Raw genomic sequence first — 19299 nt, 5'->3', positions numbered from 1 at the left:
TGGCAAGGAAACAGAGATCCTTTCCTTAGGCACTAAGGCACCCCGATCTTGCATTGTGATCTCTACATGCAGGAAGTCCCACTGACTTGAAAGAGTCTCCATGCAAGCACAGCAGACTGACTATCTACATCACAATGAAGAATTGGGGCCTATATTTTTCCTTTATTTTCCCATACCCATGAGAATTCTACAGAGTTTTACATGAAGACACCATTAAAGCACTGGTGTACTGGATGTGAGAAGGATATGTGAGGAGTCTTTCCTTGGATAGGTAGGGTAGCTCTACGAAGGCCAAAACAGCTTAAATAGGAAGAAAGCCTGGCATAAGGATTATGTGGTTCTGTTAAAATACTCACTCAAATACTCAAGTCCAAAGATTGCTTTGAACCCCAAAGTTGTATTAGTCTGTGTTAAGTTTTTTTTATAAAGCCCTCTGTGGTTATAAGTAAGTGTCTCAAGCTGGTTGTGTGTGCACTACACTCACCAACAGCTACTCACTTGTAATTTTTGTTCTGCACTTGTTCTTTCAACACATTCTACTCTTCAAAAGATGCATAGTAGAAATTTCTTGGTAGGTAAATGGTCTACATGTGAGATATCTGAGCTGATTCACTCAGGCAAGGGACCAGTTAGGAAAGAGGGACACAATGTATAGATGTTAGTCAAATAACCTAGCTTATACTTATTCTCCGTCCACTGGGGAACACTTAGGGATTAAACAAATCTCTCATTGGAAAATAGGCTGAGAAGTTGAGGGAGCAGAGAGGTTTGCTGAAAATTCACATCAAGGCAATATAAAGTTTCACTCAACATAGAGCTCCGTTCAACAGATCCCTGCAGCTTAGTTTAAATAGTTTGCCACTGTATCTACAGTTAAATGCATAAAAGGCATTTTCAAACCCAGATCTAGACAGAGATAACTGTTCAGCAATTAGATAGTAAGTTAAACTTTTATTTACATATTTGACCAGTTGAGTTAAGAGGACCAACAGGCTATAAAGAATTAAAGTACATTTGTTATATTTTACATGCGACATGAAACATTAAAGGAACAAACAAAAAGTTAACCTATGCATTTGCAAGCTTTCAGCTGCACAATACATACATGCTGAAGATGTAAAGTCACCACTCCTGTGACTATAATCCACAAGACTGCTAACAGATGGATCTGTTCTCCTTTCTAGCTCTCTCCTCTCTCTCACTAGCTCAGTTCCCAGAGAACTGAGTACCACTGATGAAGATCTAGGAACTTGATTATACCTCCATGAGGAATCTAAAAAACAAGAACTCCGTATAAATCCTACTGGTAGTTTAAAAATTTCAGTATCACAAAAATATCAATGCCAGTTTTACTCAAACATCTGATTTGCTTTGGTGTATTACTGTATAATTCCATTGATGCTAAAGGGGCTTCTTAAAACTTGTTTTCTCAGAACACATTCTCAGCCCATGAGTAATTACAAATTGAACTGCTCTTGTTCACAGTACAAAAAAAGTTCAGTTTTTGTTTTTAAATGGCAAGTGTTTTTCAATTTTATTTTTGTAACTGCTTCATCATCTAAGCAGGAGTTAGGTATTTCAGATTTGGTAAGAACAAATGTGATTTTTCAGTGGCTCTCAAACACTGGTTATACATCTCTCCCCCAATAGAACGCTGTCCTCGGGAGCCAAAAAAAAACAAACAAAAAAAAAAAACCCACAACCACTTACTGCATTATAGGTTATATTGAACATGCTTTGTTTGATCCACCAGAGCTCGCAACCCCACCTGCCCAGAGCGCTACTTTACCTCGTTATATCTGAATTCGTGTTTTATTGGGGTAGAGGTGTACTATTTTTGAATGAGATACAGTTTAACACACATTACTTCAGTCCGAGGACCAACCAAATCCAAAAAAAAAACAAAAAAAAAAAACAAGCATCAAATATTCCTTTAGACATTTAATGCTGCTTTATTATGAGTAGCTATTTCAGTAAATACACAGAATATTTTTCTGAAGCTGTATTACAAACATACATGCTGCAAGGCATCAATAATGTACAAAGGGAGCCTTAGCCCTCTCCATTTTATGTTGCCAGTCAGGAGTTTTCAAATGAGGGCACCAGCCCATTCATCTGAAAGCAAGCCAGTATAGTAATAGTCTCAATCCTGTGGACAAAACTCCAGATTACAATGGACATTTCTATGTGCAAAGGGGTTTTGTAAGATCAGAATCTGTAATCACTTATGGTTTCCTGCGGTTCCCACCTGACCATAAAAAGCAGAGATGGTCAATGATGCCATGGGTTGTACTGAATATACAATATATTATCAAAGTGGAGGCGGGGAGGAAGGTAGTGGAATCCAACCATTTGTCAAATTGCCAGAGTTCTCAGATTTTGAAGACATGTTTAGCTGGATATAAGGTTATAAATACAGGTCTGTATACAAGAAGAAAGTCTTGACAGAACATTTTAATTGTGTTTAACACTGGATTTTTCTTAAAGTTATAAGCTTATAATAACCCTACTCAGACCCAAAATCCTAAAATACTGCCAAGTATGGCAAAACCACTCAATACCCCAAGCCAATTTAACTCTACCTCATTATTCTATCCTATGCAAGGATAGTGTGATGCATCAAGCCTCTGATATCTTGGTGGTTTGGCCAGGATCCCTGGTTTCTGTGGCCTTCTTAAAATCCATACTATCACTTCTGACTTGTGGCTGAAGCCACCTTAAATCACATCCATCTTGGATTAAGTTGTATAACCTTGGATGTAGGCACAAGCTAAATGTTTCTATAGCTGCTGGAAACCAAAGTACTGAAGACAGCAACAGGGAATATACACTGTTTGTTTTAAAATGACTCCATGTCTGACATGACGGAAGATTGGGAAGATGAGAAACTAGATTTCACTTTAGCTTTTATATGAAGAGTAAGAGGAGAACTCTTGGTACCGCAGTCTTCTCAAAGCAGAGTGAATAGAAGAGTCAATGGCATACATGTATTATTATGATTTGAAGGTAAGCTTATTAATGTCTGATTAGGATGCTGTGAAGCATGCAATTCATAATCAGTTCTGAAGATGTACAAATATAGTCTGTGGTATATTCATAACTTTCTGGGTTTTTTTTTAATTTACCTTCAACTTTAGTTTTAGCTTCTACACTTAAACTGAGTATTCAATTCTATTCCCACCCCATGGACACACATTCTAGACACACAGTTACAACCTTAACTCCAGCAGGAGTTAGATTAAGCATTCTCTTAAGAATCTAAAACCATGTCAGCTCAATGTTGTCTAATATTGTCTTGAAAGCTCTGTTGTAAAGATGGCCACCTTTAGCCCATGGTTTAAAAAAAAAAAAAATTCTGCTTCTAGCTCCACCTCTGCCCATAGTATTTTGGCCAGCTGGGGGTCTTCAGGGCTATGTGAAAGGCATAGCTAGGATACAGGGAAGAATTTGCTCCCACGTGCCCTACTCCTCTTGTATACCTATTAAATTTCAGTGCCAAACTGCATCAGTAAACAGCTGCAGACTTTCTTCCTTAGGACTTTAACATTTGGTTACCTTAGTCACTCCATTCACTTTTAAATAGGAATGTTTTCTACTAAAAAAAATTTTAATCAAGTGGTCTCTTCAAAACACTAAGTTAATATTTTCCTAGACACTGATAAGGATACCAAAATTGTGAAAACACTTTGTTTCTACTGTTTAAAGTTTATTTTGACGTATTTAAAGTCTTAATATTTATCAGCAGATATTTACAACAACTTGGTAAAAGCTTGCTGTTCAGAACTACATTTTATACATCTTATTTAGCACTAGTAATACATCTCTTACCTGAAACTGCATTTAAGCCATTACTTCTCACAGAAGAGGTAGATGTATAGGAAAGCTTAGGTCTCTTTGAATCACTATCCCGCTGCTGGTTATGTAGTCTTGAGTATGCTCCCTGAGTTCTCTCAGATTCACCATACCAAGTAGATGAAAGAGGAGAGGAAGAGGATGTAGACTGTTTATATATATATTAAAAAAAAAAAGTTATGGAAAGTAATTTCACTTAAGCTTTTTACCTGTAAAAACAAGCTTTTAAGCTATCTACCTGTATATAGAACCAGCTTAGTAAAGTCAGCAAGACAATTTGCATTGCGTAATTTGCTTATAAAAACAATGTGGAAAAGATGCACAGATACTACTAGGAGTGCTATAGGAAAGCTGCTAATTTACCTCACAGTAAGCATGACTTGGTTAAATAGTTAAAAGGATTTAGTTTAAAAAAAAAAAAAAAAAGTCCTTTTGCTGTATTTTAGGACTTATGCCAGTAGCCTTGATTAGCTTCTCCTTTCCCCCAACCTCTCCTTCCAACCCCAGAGTTTAATCAGTTTTTAAGGAACTCTCTTCCCCATTACACTGTTTCATAACACTGAAAAGCATTTCCCTCCGATATGCAGAACACTGTCACTAAGCCATGTTTGAATACATGGTATCACAGCACTGACTTTTTTCCATAGTGTCTACATTTTTGAAGAGACAGTAAAGATTATGGCCTTTACAGTTCACAAATAGCTTTAACTGCTCAATTCCATCTTTTAATGTTCATTATATTAAATGTTCTTGATGTATATTTTCCCCAAATTATTCTATCATCTGTTTTAGCAACCAAGTTATAGGTTTGGGCTAGCAATTAAACCTCTTGCTTCTGAAGACTGCGACCATGGATAAAATGTTTGTTATAACTTCTTATAGTCAACACTGAACTGCTGATCAGCAGTAGGCCGCAACTGACTGCTAGTTGCTAACACAAGTTAGGAGGCAGAATTATAAAATTATTAGAGCTGAGGAAATGAGGCATATATGTATAGTTTTACTAAGATTTGTGTAACCAGAACAAAAAGCTAACTTCATACATCAGTCAGTTACAACTTGCCTTGATACTTCACCTTCCTGTCCTATTATTGGAGATCCTTCCTATAAATCACAATTCAAATTTATTTGAAGAGAGTTAAGGAAAAGCTTAATTTTTATATAGGGTTTATGCAAAGCAGCTGCTTTTACTTTTTATGACTGGGAGCTGTACTAGATATTTTTCCTCCCTGCCATTTAAAAAGTTAAATAAATAAATAATATAGAAACTAGCTTCCCAAACCAAGTACAAAACAGGACTCATAACCCTGTTTAGCAATCACGCACATTGAGCAATGAAGCGAACCTAAAAGCAACAATTTCAGAAAGTACTGTGTGGTGCAACATCCCTTTGCATTGCAGCTCAAAAGTCACTTTAGGGGAAAAAAATAAATTTGGGGGGGGGAGGAGGGAAGAAAACCCCAAAAACATACCAGTTTGAAAAGCCTGCAGTGCCAACTAACTACAGGGACAGGCCTTTGAGAAGCAGAGGCACAGCTTGTACTTCAACTACATGCACACCAGGACTTCCCTTAAAGATTGGCAGCCCCACACCATTTGTTTTCTCACCCACACTCTGCCTACCTTCAACTTTTAAGTTGGTGTAAGAAACCTGTTTAAACTGTATGTTCTCTTGGCAAAGTTTCCAAATATCTCCCTATTTTAAGAGGTCACAGACCTTTCCATGGCTTGCCCAGTGTTCTATCTTACTACTAATTTTTTTTTAAAATGTTTGTTGACTTCAGTATTGTGCATAAAATGTCATAAATAGCAAGCTTCAATTCTGTGTGGGGACCAGGCCCAGATGAAGGCAGACACTTTAGGCCCCAGTTCCTGGAGTCACAAAATATTAAAATTTCAGCTTCCATTTTAAAAGTATGCAACCATGAGGATCAAAGTAACTTGAAAACATGATCAGGGTGTAACAGATGCCTGTCTGAACCAGCAAGCAACCTAAAACAAAAGTTCCCCTTATTCATCTTAACTCTGAAAACTATTGCCTCACTTCAAGAAGGAGTGGAGCCATGGGAGTGCCATAATGTTAGTTTGGGCATGGGTGGGGCCACAATATGCATTTAAGAGTCAAGTAATCACCCCCCGTCTTTCCCCCATTATGCATACAACTGCTTTAATTTTAAAATGGAGGATTTGCAGAGATATGTCCCCTTCAAATTTATATTTAACTATTTGTAAGGCAATATTTATGTCACAGAATCTGTGCCTTCCAGAAACCTCTGCCATTTTTTGCTTCAGCCCCTGGGGCCATAGGACTAGAGTTAGCAGCCAGCAGGGCCCCAGCAACAGGGCGACAGCCTTCTCACGGTCCCTGTGTGGGTTCCTGCGACAGGTGACAGTCTCCTCCAAGTTCCAATGACAGAGGACAGTCTCACATGCGGGGAGGACAGGAGAAACCATGAAGCTGCAGCAGCAACGTCACAGATGAGTCACTGCTTCCATGAATTTGTGTTTATTGCCCATAACCTTTCTGGGACTTTTACATAAAATAACCATGTCAAAAATCTTAGCCGTAACTATTTGTAAACTAACCTAAAATAAATCTAATTCAAGGAATTCTTTATAATTGCTGTATAAATGTCTGTTAACAACTTCAGTCCCCTTCTTTCCCTTCCTCCCCCTCATTGTTAACTTGACTGAGTCTATCAAACTTATTTTAAAGAACATAGCAGGGGATTCCTACTAGCAGGTTTTTCGACCTGGAAGATTTGTAAGTAAAACCTCTGTTCCCCATATATTTTATATATTAGCAAATCTCACCAATCTGCTTCTGCTTCCCAAAAATCTTCCAGACCATGGACGATCAAGTGTCCCCGAATAGCGAGTTGGAGAGGAACTAGAAAGCTTCCAAGGAGTTTCATGAGCTTCTCCTCTTTCTCCAATTCCCCAGTCTCTACTGGAACTATGCAACAGATTGGATTCCTAGAGAACAACATGCATATTACATTTTAATTTTAAATCAAGCTGGCATATTTAGTCATGCTCTGAAGACTGAGTACCTATTAAGGTGGTGGCAGCAAGAGTCAGGAAATTTCAAAATTAAAGCAGGCACTATCTTTAAGTGTTTTGGACTTAAGATAAGGGCGATAGCAATTCTTAGATCTAAGCAAAGATTTGTGGGCTTTGTTTTGTTAGTGGGTTTTGGGGGTGGGGGGGAGAAGAAGAGGTAGAGAATTAGTTTCTCTCTTTTGGGCTGCCTCAGATTCCTCCCTGACATTAAGCTGTTAATGGATTTTTGTACTGAGAGGAGAGAAGCAAGGACCCAGTCCTTTTGCTGGAAGATATGAATAGTTGTCACACATGCAGCTGTAACCCAAACTGCAGAACTCTGTCAGTTTATGGATGCTGAAGTCTCTATATCCCCTCTCCTATTATTTGAGGGTAGGAAAGAGGAACTTTTAAGTTCAGGTTTCCTGTGGTGTGATACCACTATTCTGATTCTACAGCAATGAGGCAGAAATGTAAATTGTTTATTTAAAAAAACAACAAACAAACAAAAAAACCACCAAACACCACCACCCCGTCCCCCTTAGGACACAGACCATCTTTCTACACCAGAGCAGTAGTAGAGGACAAAACTACATTTGTTTGGTTCACCTTAACACTGAACAGGATGAAGAATTACATTTTTGCCATCCTCAAGAGCAGCACTCTGATGAAAAGAAATCCTGTCCTATCAAAACAGATGAAATGAGGGAGGGCAGTTTGTCAGCTAAATTGGTAATGTGGCTTATTAGCAAAGTAAACCAATGCTGTTACTGTAAGAACATTTCACATAACATCTTTGTAAAATTCACTTTGTTCTTAAGTGTTCTTGTTTCTGTACAGGCTACAACCCTTTCCCTCCTATTTTGCTGCCTCTCTTCTCCTTACTCCTCTGATATGTGCCCAAAAATATATTATACAGAAGCGTAAAGGACAGCATCCTGACTCTCCATCCCATTGCTCAGGGAGTACATTAGAGAAGTTTCACTTTGTACGTCTGCTACACAACCTCTAGCGCACTTACATACAGCCCTACCAGAGAAGGCCTACAAAGCACAGGGCCATATGGAAGCAAAACATAGCAATCACCGGGGGGAGGGGTGTTGCTTTAAGAAAAAAAAAATGTTTAGTAGTTGGGTATCTATGTAGCTGACTCACCAGACATTATGCAACAGCACTGAAATTATAAATAGCTATTTTGGCATGCATATTAAAGACAGTTCTGTATGGGAGCTTTGCAAAACACTGCTGGCTAAATAACTTCTGTATAAAATGTTCTTCAAATTACTGGAAAAGTTTAGTGTATGGCAGTAGCTGCAACTAATTTGACTTTTGTATTTCCATTCTCCCAACACATCCAAAGGCTGCAGTTCATATTCTGGACAAATAGGGAAGTTAACAGTAATAGGACTGGAACATCACACTTCTGGAGAAAATTACAAAATACAAAAATTACAAAATCTTTATATCTCTAGGTGCTCTGATCAACTAGTACAGAGAAAGTTTTAAAATTGTTGACATTCTTGAGGTTCCATATCAGCATCACTTAAGAGGCAACTTCCAATAAATTCAGTAGGAGTAAAATCAAATGGCATTTCTAATGACACCTGACATTCTATTTAAATGTTTTTTTCAAGTGAGGCACAGTATGAAAGTTAACTTCATGCTATGGAGTTAAATTCCATGTCTTTTTTTTTTATTAAGTTACGCCTTCTAAAAGATATCTTTAATGTATTACATATGGGAATAAACAAGGTTTATTAGCTTTTCTTTAAGATCCACTTTGAATAAATTGGCTCCCACAATGGCTATGGGAAGCTTAAAATATTTTAGCTACTCCTTTTGTGATAAGCTTCTGGAATCACGGTTTCTAAAATACTTAAATTTTAGAATTAAGTTTTTTAAATCTTAAACTATTCTCATCACTAGGAAATTCAGGCATTATCCAACTTTAAGATACAGCTGTGCTTCTCTTTTGTAAAAGCAATCAGTTACATGTGTTCGTAACTTCCACTGAGGTGTTTCACGTGCAGCATTGCCAAGGCTTGCAATATTTTTCTTTATTCTCCAGCCACTAAAAACCTGAGAATTTTGGTTTTTGTTTTAAAAGATTTCTAGTCCCCGTGCTTCATACAAAATCTTGAAAATATGACCCCAGTGAACCAGAGTTGCCCAGAAACCAGAATGTAATGGGAAAATTCTGGTTTTTAAATTTCATAATTTTAAAGCCACTTTGAGATCCAGCTCATGACTTTTTCAGCACTTGAGGGTAGCAATACTACATTTGGGACTGAAATTTTCCATGCTTGGTCTATGTCCAAAAGGTAGAGACTGGAGGGATGTGTTTACAATTTTGTAAAGGGGTATTCTGCTTTCTTTTTTGCAACTATTTTATCCACAATCTCAAGGCTAAATCTTAGAAAATGTTTTTTCAAGATTGGAATGTGTGTTTAAGGGTTCTTTAGAGTCTTAGTTTATTTTTTCCTAATTTTAAGAACTCCCATTAAAGGGTTTTTGCTCAGTATAGTAGGAGAGATACTGGAATTTTAGTGTTTTTTAAACATCAGAAATTGTTGCATTACCAAAACCAGAAGTTGCAGTTTCTCTTATGTTCCCACTTAAGTTTATATAGTGCTGGTGTAAATGACACACAGCGCTTATTTTATGGTGCTGAACAAACAGTCCTACCCTAGAGTTTCACACATACTATGCAGTCCAAAACTAACTGAATGGTGAGTAATTAAAGCAGAAAACACTACATAAAAAGGTGGGGTTTTTTTTAGAATAACTTTAAACAAAGGAAGTGAGGTGCTGCTTTTTAGGGCCTACAAAAACAAAAATCAGAGTGTCCTTGTCAAAAAAAAGAGCAGCTCCCAGAAACTCCCACTTTAATTAAATCTTATTTGTAGGAAAGGAAGGTGATAATTTAAGATTTTTGCTAGCAAGTTTCACAAAACTTTTGGAAGGTTTATAGAATAGAAAACCAAAAAAGCTTGCGTTTATAATGCTCTTACTTTTAGAACTCTAAACCATGTAAAACTGACATTTACTGTGAGGATGTGGAGTTTTATTCACCTTATGTTGCATGAGTGTCTTACTATTCTATACGAATACTGTGCATACCTCTGTTTCCCTATGTACTGTGCTATTATTTCAGTGGTGGCTTCACTTCTGAGCTGTAGCTCACGAAAGCTTATGCTCAAATAAATGTTAGTCTAAGGTGCCACAAGTACTCCTTTTCTTTTGGTGAATACAGACTAACACGGCTGCTACTCTGAAACCACTGATTTCTGTGTTAGCAAGTTCTGTTCTACATACTGGCTGAGAGTCACTGCTGACTACAGGAGTTGAGGTGCAGGGCCCTCTGGCTTTCCCAGGTGTCCCGCCCAGGCAGACTTGCTGCGGGAAGCACACAAAGAGGAAGGGGATGCTGAATGCTCCAAGGTCCGACCCAGGAAGGTTGAAGCTGTGTAAGCTTCTTGCCCTGGTGACAATATGCTCAGAGAGAGGAGGCATGCTACACCAGAGTCCTGACTGGCTTCGTATGGAGTAGTTCCAGAGCATTGGCCCGATGACTCTGACACTTACACTACACAAAGAGAGCATTTACTACTATCAAATTATTTCTACTCTTCCTCAGATGGCTGGAGGATACAGATGCATCTTTGTTTGGCTTGACTTTTAGCCTGTTAGCCATGTCACGCCGATAGGCGGTTAGCATCTGAGTTAGTTCCAAGTGTAAAATTCATTTGACATCTTGGGAAAAATGTAGTACCTAGATGGATGGTCTTAAGTTATTGGCTACTCCCATTAAAATTTACACTGTACCAATTTTTTCATTTCTGATTTGTTCTGCCTTTGAAAGTTAGTTTTCCTATTATGAAGTAAGCTTTTCAATTATGAATGCTCTTTAGTTTTGAGAAGATTTTGTATGTGGGTGTATTTTTCTTCCATTTTATTGCAATATTACCTGGTATCTAACTGTTTATAAACAACAACAAAAACACATCACACACTGCACCCCATTTTGAAGGTAAATATTATACAACAGCTCTTTAGTGATATTTTGTTTGTCAGGTTTCAGACTCAATCTTGAAGTGACAAAAACCTGTCAGTTCTGTTCCGATGTATGTATATTTATTACTTATTCAGGATGAGCTGGCTCAGTTTGCCTGGTCACTTGAAATCTGTACCTGTAGCAACACTGGAATCTGCTCCTAAAATTTATTAAGAAGCTGAGGTCACATGAGAAGAGACAAATTGTTCTCAGAGATAGATATAGAGCCAAACTAAGTACTGACACATGAAGTCTGTGGTAAGTTTCATTGACAGTCAGTGCAAAATTCTTACAATGCAGACTTTGCACCTAAATTCCAGACCTTAGAGTGTTGAGATCAAGAATGATATTCCAATTTAACCAGGGAAAGGTCAAAATGGAATAGGTCACTGCTAAAATTGTTTAATTTGTTTAGAAATTAATTGTCAAAACATATTAAACTTAACATTTTTACAGCGCCATATGAATACTGATAAAATGGTTCTACATGTAGAGAAGTATGCATCATCCCTATTTTAAGAGGAAGTTAGACTTAAGTGACTTATCCATTGCTATGTAATGAATTGGTATAGCTAGCAGCAGAACTCGGGAGTTTTAGCCTTACTATGAGTGAACATGTTGAAAATGTTCTAACCTATGCCTAAGCCATCCTCTGCATCCAATATGCCTGGAAAGTCATGTATTCAAGACACAGGAATGTAGGCAAGATCCATGACTATATACCTACTGAGCAATACAATAACTTGAATGATCTAGTACTCAGAAAATCCAAGAAACGGCTTATGTAACACAATGCTCCTGGATGGACTGTCAGCAGTGACTGAACATCTGACTTCTGGATTCTGGAGCTTGAGCCTATGCTAAAAGGCACGTTTTCTTGGTTTGAATGTTAGAGCAGATTCAGACTTATGTGACCCAATTACTCAAGGAGCAAAGAGCCAAGTGTTGTTGCTTAGGGGTTCAGATCCCAAGTGACCAGGGCAAACTGAGCCTTGAATAAACATCTGTTCTCTTGTTTACACCCAAGAAAGTTTAACATGTTTAGGAATTTAATCTCCACCAACTGTACTACTTTTAACACCATAAGTCATGGCCTGCAGGATTTAATTTGTTGAATAAATGAGCATTGCTTCCCCCATCCTCTCCCAAGCAATTTGCTTAAGAAATTTGTGTAAAAAAATTCCAAAGCTAACCCTCTACCTGTAATATTTAATTCTAATTAGATGTGTTCCTATATAAGCCTATATAGTTTCTGCAAAATGCGTCAGTCACAAATACGCTATTGCAAATTAAGAATGTAAAGCCCTGAATCCTTCCAGCTCCTTCTTGTATATGATGTCGTCTTTCAGAGTAAGAAAGACTAAAAGTAGCTTCAGAGAGCTTCTATTTATAGAGTCTTAATGCTGCTAAATTACCAAAAAGGTAAGATGAAGCATAACAAACCACACTTTCATCTCCTTCTATAGTTTCCACTGTGTAAGACAATGCCTCCATTTCAATTTAAACCAAAACATCTTAAGAGCAGTGCTAGGACAGATATTACACTACAAACTCTAAACTTTGAGGATAGTTTAATAGATATGTGTAGAGGAGGGCTGTAACTTCTATGGACACTTGAAAGAAAAAGTCAGAATTGTCTGAAATGAGTATTTTGAAGATTTCTGGGTGAGGGTGAGGTGGATGAGGAGAGGAAGGTAAAAAACTAAATAAAAACTGACAGTCTACATGTTCTTTTTATGGACTGCTCCTGTAGTAAAGGAGGTCTATTTTTTACCACATGTACACTGCCTAGCACAACAAAGACCCAAACGTTAGGGATTCCAAATGCTACAGTATAAAAATACCTACTGAGTTGTTTGGTAGTCAGGGTTGCAATACGCACACACCAAACCCACAACAAAAGAAAAGAGTTAAGCCATTCAACAGATCAACTGTTTCACCCACAGGCACACATTTTACCATTACCACAACTACTATATGCCACTGACCACCTACCAAAATCCTAATTCTGCTTATCTTTTAACTTTCTGCACAAGCCCTTTTACCCAGTTATTCCTCCCCATCAACAGCAGTTGTGGATGTTTGATGGTGTAGTTGGCTGTGTTTGGAGAGAGGAGTTTGGTAAAGGGTTGTGTGTAGAAGGCTGGGATGATACTCTGCTTCCTGCCTAGGGATGCCAATTTAAGTGTGTGGTATATGGTAGTTTTGGTAGTGGTTAGGTGTGTGCTTGTGAGTGGAATAGAGGGTATGTACTGCTAGGTGGCTTAACTTTTAACAACTTTGCTTTTCTGGGTTTGTGTCAAATATTCTGTGTGTGCAGTTACCCTATCTATTTCATAAAGTTTGTATATTATTTTCCCAGGTTTTTAGTGCTTAATTTGGGAAGGGAAGTGGACCTTTTTCTCTGGAAGCAGTGGGAGTGGTAAGTGTTCATCACTACACACTTCATCAACACAGCAACTTTTTTCCCTTCTCTGCTTGCAGGGGGAAAAATACAAACAAACCAAAAGTGTAGTTGCTTGTTGAGAAGGTTTTATGTCTATCAGGCTCTTTCAGCAACCTCATCAAACAACCTTGTGTGTACAGCACAAACTCTGGTTTAACATGAATGGCTAAAAAGGACCCTAAATCAAGTTTCTTAAACACAAACAAAAAAACCCAAACCAAAACACACACATACACACACCCCACCACTCTATTCTTTGCATCAGATCCACCTGCCTCTCTACATAAAGTTTGGTAATGTTTGAGTTAATGAAAAGTAGGACTTTAAGGAAAACATTCAAAACCCTCATTTCAGAAACTTCCTATTTAAAAATGTATAAAGAGCAACTACACAGAATTAACAGGGAATCAAAAAAGCAACCATGTGTAAAATTTCACACCATTTAGCCACCTGGTTTTAGAATGTATGCCTCATTATTTATCCATCTGATAAATGACATACACTTTCACACTGTCAGTCACAGCTAGCATTCTCTTTACCAACTGAAGGAAGGTTACGTCAGCTGTATACCTACCTCCACATTTCCTTTTCTAGAAAAGGATAGCATTGATGTGTTCCCCATTTGAGTTAATCACTGAAACCACTATTAGACAAGATAATGAGGATTAAACAGAAGTAAAGCCAAGCAAGTGTGGTAACACATTTGCTGATAATAGGGAAAAGACTACTCCTATTCAAGCCAGATCATATCCCCAAAAGTGTACTTCCACAGAAAACTAGTACATGATTACCAGATGAGCCTAGGCAGTGTGGTCCAATATACAGGTCCTCAGGTTGGGAGTTAGACTTGGGATCTATTCCCTGTTCTGGCATACCTGATGTTACACACCAAGCAAGTCAGTTTCCACACCTAAAAAAGTGTTTCCCCACCTCTGTAAAGCACTGTGTGTGAATGAATTATGAGTACTAAGTATTAACACACAAATCTTGGTACATATTTACACTTGCAAAACTTCTTTTCTAAAAGGGATTTAGAGAATCTCTTTTGTGAATAGTGTCAAATCATAAACTGAAGTGTAACATGAAATAACTCACTGGTCAATATCTTGCATCTAAGACTCCCCCCCTCCCCCCAAAATCTACTTATATACAGGTTAAAGCGTTTTCTAGTTTACTAAAAGTCTTGTTCAAGACTGTGTGCTTAGGTTTGTGTCCCTCCGGTGTAATAAGGTAGAGCACCAATCTTGTGTGGGCCAAACAGATTCTACATATTAATACAATTTAAAGTCACCTATATTGATTTATATTTTAAGTTCAGCTTGTTTCACATGTATTTAGATAATACTGTACATAGGTTGTTTGTCTATTTACACACTTTTGTAAACTAAAATCAGGTAAACATGACAAAAGGCTAATTAATCAGTTGTTAGTATATTGTCTTGAAGCACCCTGTTCTAGACACAACTCAGCCTTCACAGAGAATGTTCTAGTTAGCATCCCTTATGCTTTATCTCTAGTTCTGCTAGCATGCTGGCAGAATGACTTGAAGACTGAAGGTATTCTCATTCCTTTATATCCCTATTCATGCCTTACAATCTTCAGACAGAACAAACAGTTAAATACAACAGATCAGGTATAGCTTATTTTTTGTGCTTTCATTTTTAGAATTGAGACATATGACACACTATTATCTAAAACTAAAATGCTGTGCTCTGGCAATACTAAAACGTATGTCCTCACTTCCCTGTCAGACCAGAAGATCCCGATTTTACTTAAACAGACTTCCCTCAAGATCCTATACTATAATCACCATCCCGATAGACAAAGGATATGCACAGGACTCATTTAATGACGTTCCTTATTCAGCCACTGATTTAAGATGCTACATACCAACAGTAGTGGGGAAAGATGGTAAAACAAAGTGACTCTAGGCCATTTCATGGCCGTGCAAAGCACTACCAGTAGCAAGGCCAAATTTTTACATTTATCTTGTTTGTGTGAGAAAACATGTTGAAATTCCTCCTTATATTGCCCTTGAAATTAATCTTGTTAAGAATCCTGCCCAAAAGAGGCAGATACAGATGTTACTTCTAAAAGCAAATATAAAATGCCTTACCTGACATCCAGAATCCAGTCTCAGTGAAGATTCTCTTGTATGATATGCGTCAGTTAAACTGCTTCCAGACAATGTTCTGGCACTTAAAGAGGAGGAACTGGAGGGTTGAACTGATATCCTTCGAGGAATCCTTGAAGGTTTAGACTCCATTCTTGGTGTTCTACAAGAGACAAAAGTTAGTCCCCCCCCCCCCCTTTTTTTTAGTAGCATAGAATGCAACAACAGATAGGTATCTGTTAAGTTTGTCATCAATACTTATTGCGCATGTGCTTTGTATAGTGATTTTTAAAGCACAGGCCTGGGAACCAGGAAACCTATGTTTTAATTCTAGAATGGCCACTAACTTGCTGTATGACCATAAAGTAAACTGGATCATGTTTTACCTTGGCTTTCCTTTTGTAAAAAGAGGATAATACTTCACTACAACCTGTTTATAAATCATTTGGTGATCCTTTGATAAAAGATGCCAAATAAGTGTAAAGCATTAGTTAGCTATGGCATGCTGAGGCAGATTACTAATACATTCAATCTCCCTCAAACAAAAAATTAAGTGATTTGTTTCTCTCTGCTAGGTCTTGGGTTTTCAAATTTTTCCCACCAGATCTACCCCTGGTTTAGCATTTTCCTACTTCTTAGAGGTCTTCCCCCTCCCTCAGTCCATCTACCCACACACTTTTCTTTGGCAGGAAGGCAAAGCAGCTGTTTTTTCTTTTCTTTTCTTTTTTTTTTTTTAAAAAAAAAAAAAAAACAAAAACCTTCCTTCCTCTATACTTTGCTGCGTCACAGAGCCATGCATTACACCCACAGCATCAACACTTCTACTTCAGTTGGCTAGATACTTGACTGAAGAGATTCTAGCCAAGGGACTAAATGTACTATCAGTGTTCCAACCCACTCTCTGCAGGTCCAAAAAGTGGGTTGAGAAACTCTTAGAATAATGTACATTGCTACTGCACTAGTGCAGCTCTTTCTTTTGCAAGTCTTTCAGTTCTTTTCTTCCTACCTCTATTCTGGATGGTATCCTTATAGTGCTTTCTAAGCAGCAGCATAAAAGTGGCATGAACTTTGTCAGTTTCTTTATGCCAGGAATGTGTGCAAGGAACAAGGACACAAACACACTACTTAGGTGTGCAGAGAAAGAGGAAGATAGAGGGGCCTCATTCTGTACTACCACCTGCACTCACATCAGGGTCAAATTAAAGCAATCTGTGCCTAGGGTGAAAAGAAAAGGAGTACTTGTGGCACCTTAGAGACTAACAAATATTTGAGCACAAGCTTTTGTGAGCTATAGCTCACTTCATCAGATGAATGTACTAGGGTACTAATCCACAAGAGGACCCCCTATCACCCCTCTCCCAAATAATGGCCCTGCCTTAATACCACCCTCCTAAGGGTAGCAGCATGCTTCTGAATTCAGATAACTGGGCAGTTCACACCTCTTAGCTACTCTTTCATGCCCTTTGCAGCTTCAGACAGACATTGGGCACTCGGGTCTGTTCTACACTTAAAATGTACATCAACATGAAAAAGCTACACCCCTAAGAAATGCAGCTATGCCGAAAAAACCCCTGGCGTAGATGCAGTTAGGTCAATGGAAGAATGCTTCCATTGAACTAGCTACTATCACTTGGGAAGGTAGGTTTGTCTACACTACAGACCTTACAGCAGCACAGCTGTGTCGCTGTAAGGTCTCCCATGTAGCTGCTCTGTCAGCAGGAGAGAGCTCTCCTGCCAGAATAATTAAGCCACCCCTAACAAGCAGTGGTAGCTATGTCTGCAGGAGATACAACGCTGTCCGCACCAGAGCTTTTGTCTGTTAAACTTTTGTCAGTCAGGGCTGGGGGTTTTCAAAAGTGCTAATGTAGATGAAGCCATAGTGTTCCTACAGTAATGGAAAAAGCTCTTCCACTGCCATAGGCTGTACCTACACTACAGGATTATCCTGGCATAACTATGCTGCTATAGTACCCATAGTGTAGACATGGCTTCAGTTTGTGTTTTAAAGCTTTTCCTGGCATAGATGACTTGAAACTTATTCTGATTTGATAACATTTTACATCTACCAAGGGAAGAAGTTGCATGGAAATCCTGCAAACTATACTGTATTTGTCACAATAAAAGTTTCACAAAAATCTTTGGCAGAATCAGTGGCTCCCTAGATTTTGCTAGGTATTTTGAATGGTAGCTTAAGACACTTAGAAAAAAGTAAACTCCTACATGGAATCATTTCATTTTCCAGTTCTAGCACTTTAGGGCTTGTCTACACATAGACAACAGGAATAAGAGTGTTAAGTCAAGAATAGCTATTGTTTTAAAATTGTCTTTACATGGAGTTATTCCAGAGTAAGTACTGTTTCAAATAGTACTATTTAAAGCACACTGGGGAACTGTTAGTACATACCAGCAGGGTTTATGTGAACCAGTTAAGTGTGTGACATATTTATACACTTCAGAAATCACATCCCATAGTGTGCATTACCCCATTATATAGACATGCTTTTATTTGAGTTATTCTTAATAATTCTTTCTGTATAGCTTTTCCCAAATACCTCATGTGTAGATGAGCCCTTGAGTATTTTTATATTAAACCAGAACAATTTAACTACCTTAAAGGCCAACACATGACTTAAAAGGATTGTTTTTAACCCAACAAAAATTAGTAGTGTTAGTACCAGGAATCTGAGCACAATTTTACATTGGGGAGGAGGAAGAAACCACCACAAAACTGTTCCAGGGGACTTAATCTAAGAAATGATAAATGTAACTTTAGATATTCAAATTACCATTGCATTACAATGTTACATAATTGTGCCCCACAAACTCTGTGGGGAAAATATACTGGTTGTCTTACCAGTGCTAAAATATATTCGTTTGACAGCTTTTTGTATAATTACTGGGTTTGACCATTCTTAGCTTAAATAGGCTTCCTTGGTTGACAACATGCCTCTTTTCCCCGACACACTCCCTAAAGCATTTTACTAGCTACAGCAATACCTGCAAATTATACAAAATACACAGCATTGTAAATTTGTCAAGTAAACAGACATTAAAAAGGAAACTGCAATTGACAAACCATTATGGATTTTTACTCTGGAAGGGGCACTGGGACCTTACCCAACTCCAGTCTCAACAGTGGCAGAAATATGACTGAACATGGATTCAAAGTAGCACACTTTTGCAGGTTCTAAAATCCATGTAGACACTTAAGAATTAGAGAGTTACACTGAAAACATTCAAAGTATTGGGGGAGGGGAAGAGAGACAAATAGCTCAGTGGTTTGAGCATTGGCCTGCTAAACCCAGGGTTGATGAGTTCAATCCTTGAGGGGACCATTCAGGGATCTGGGACAAAAATTGGGGATTGATCCTGCTTTGAGCAGGGGATTGGACTAGATGACCTCCTGAGGTCCCTTCCAACCCTGATATTCTATGAAAATAGATTTGTGGTACTGAAAACAGTTTTTATAAAAAACTAAAATTTGAGAAGTGTATTTTAAGTGTTCAGCCAAATAATAATTTGGTAGACTGTATGCTAAAAACTAGCAATTGGATATGCACCAAGATTTAAGTGTTAGTTCTCCAGAACTTTGTTTTAGAAACCCATAGACTGGTCTCTGAGGAAGAAGTGCTAAGCGCTTAATCCCCAGGAAGACTGACAGTTGCTGGGCATAGTTCAAAGTCCACACCAACCAAAAAGGCAGGGAGCATTTGGAACTTTTGTCACTACAAGTAAACTCCTAGGCCATTGGGATGAGCCTCATAAGATGTGCAGAAGTTGGGACAGTGTTCA

At 38.1% G+C, this 19299-nt stretch overlaps 1 protein-coding gene across 17 annotated transcripts in view; it reads right to left on the bottom strand.

Moving 5' to 3' along the window:
* MARCHF7 (membrane associated ring-CH-type finger 7) overlaps window positions 1-19299 on the bottom strand; it is a 39500-nt gene that overhangs the window by 16921 nt on the left and 3280 nt on the right. For all 17 annotated transcript variants that reach the window (XR_006277959.1, XR_005295565.2, XM_043505166.1 and 14 more), the window contains 4 exons: window positions 15511-15670; window positions 6667-6828; window positions 3829-4000; window positions 1106-1273 (listed from right to left, as the gene is read on the bottom strand). Coding sequence is in view for 15 of the 17 variants with exons in the window: in XM_043505166.1 (XP_043361101.1) it covers window positions 1106-1273; window positions 3829-4000; window positions 6667-6828; window positions 15511-15660 (652 nt within the window). In the remaining 2 variants the exon portion in view is untranslated. The remainder of the gene's footprint in view (window positions 1-1105; window positions 1274-3828; window positions 4001-6666; window positions 6829-15510; window positions 15671-19299) is intronic.

This window comes from Dermochelys coriacea, chromosome 11, assembly GCF_009764565.3.
Source record: "Dermochelys coriacea isolate rDerCor1 chromosome 11, rDerCor1.pri.v4, whole genome shotgun sequence".
Taxonomy (NCBI): Eukaryota; Metazoa; Chordata; order Testudines; family Dermochelyidae; genus Dermochelys; species Dermochelys coriacea.
Note: the sequence above shows the minus strand (reverse complement) of the source record. Positions and strands in the feature narration are given on the sequence as shown.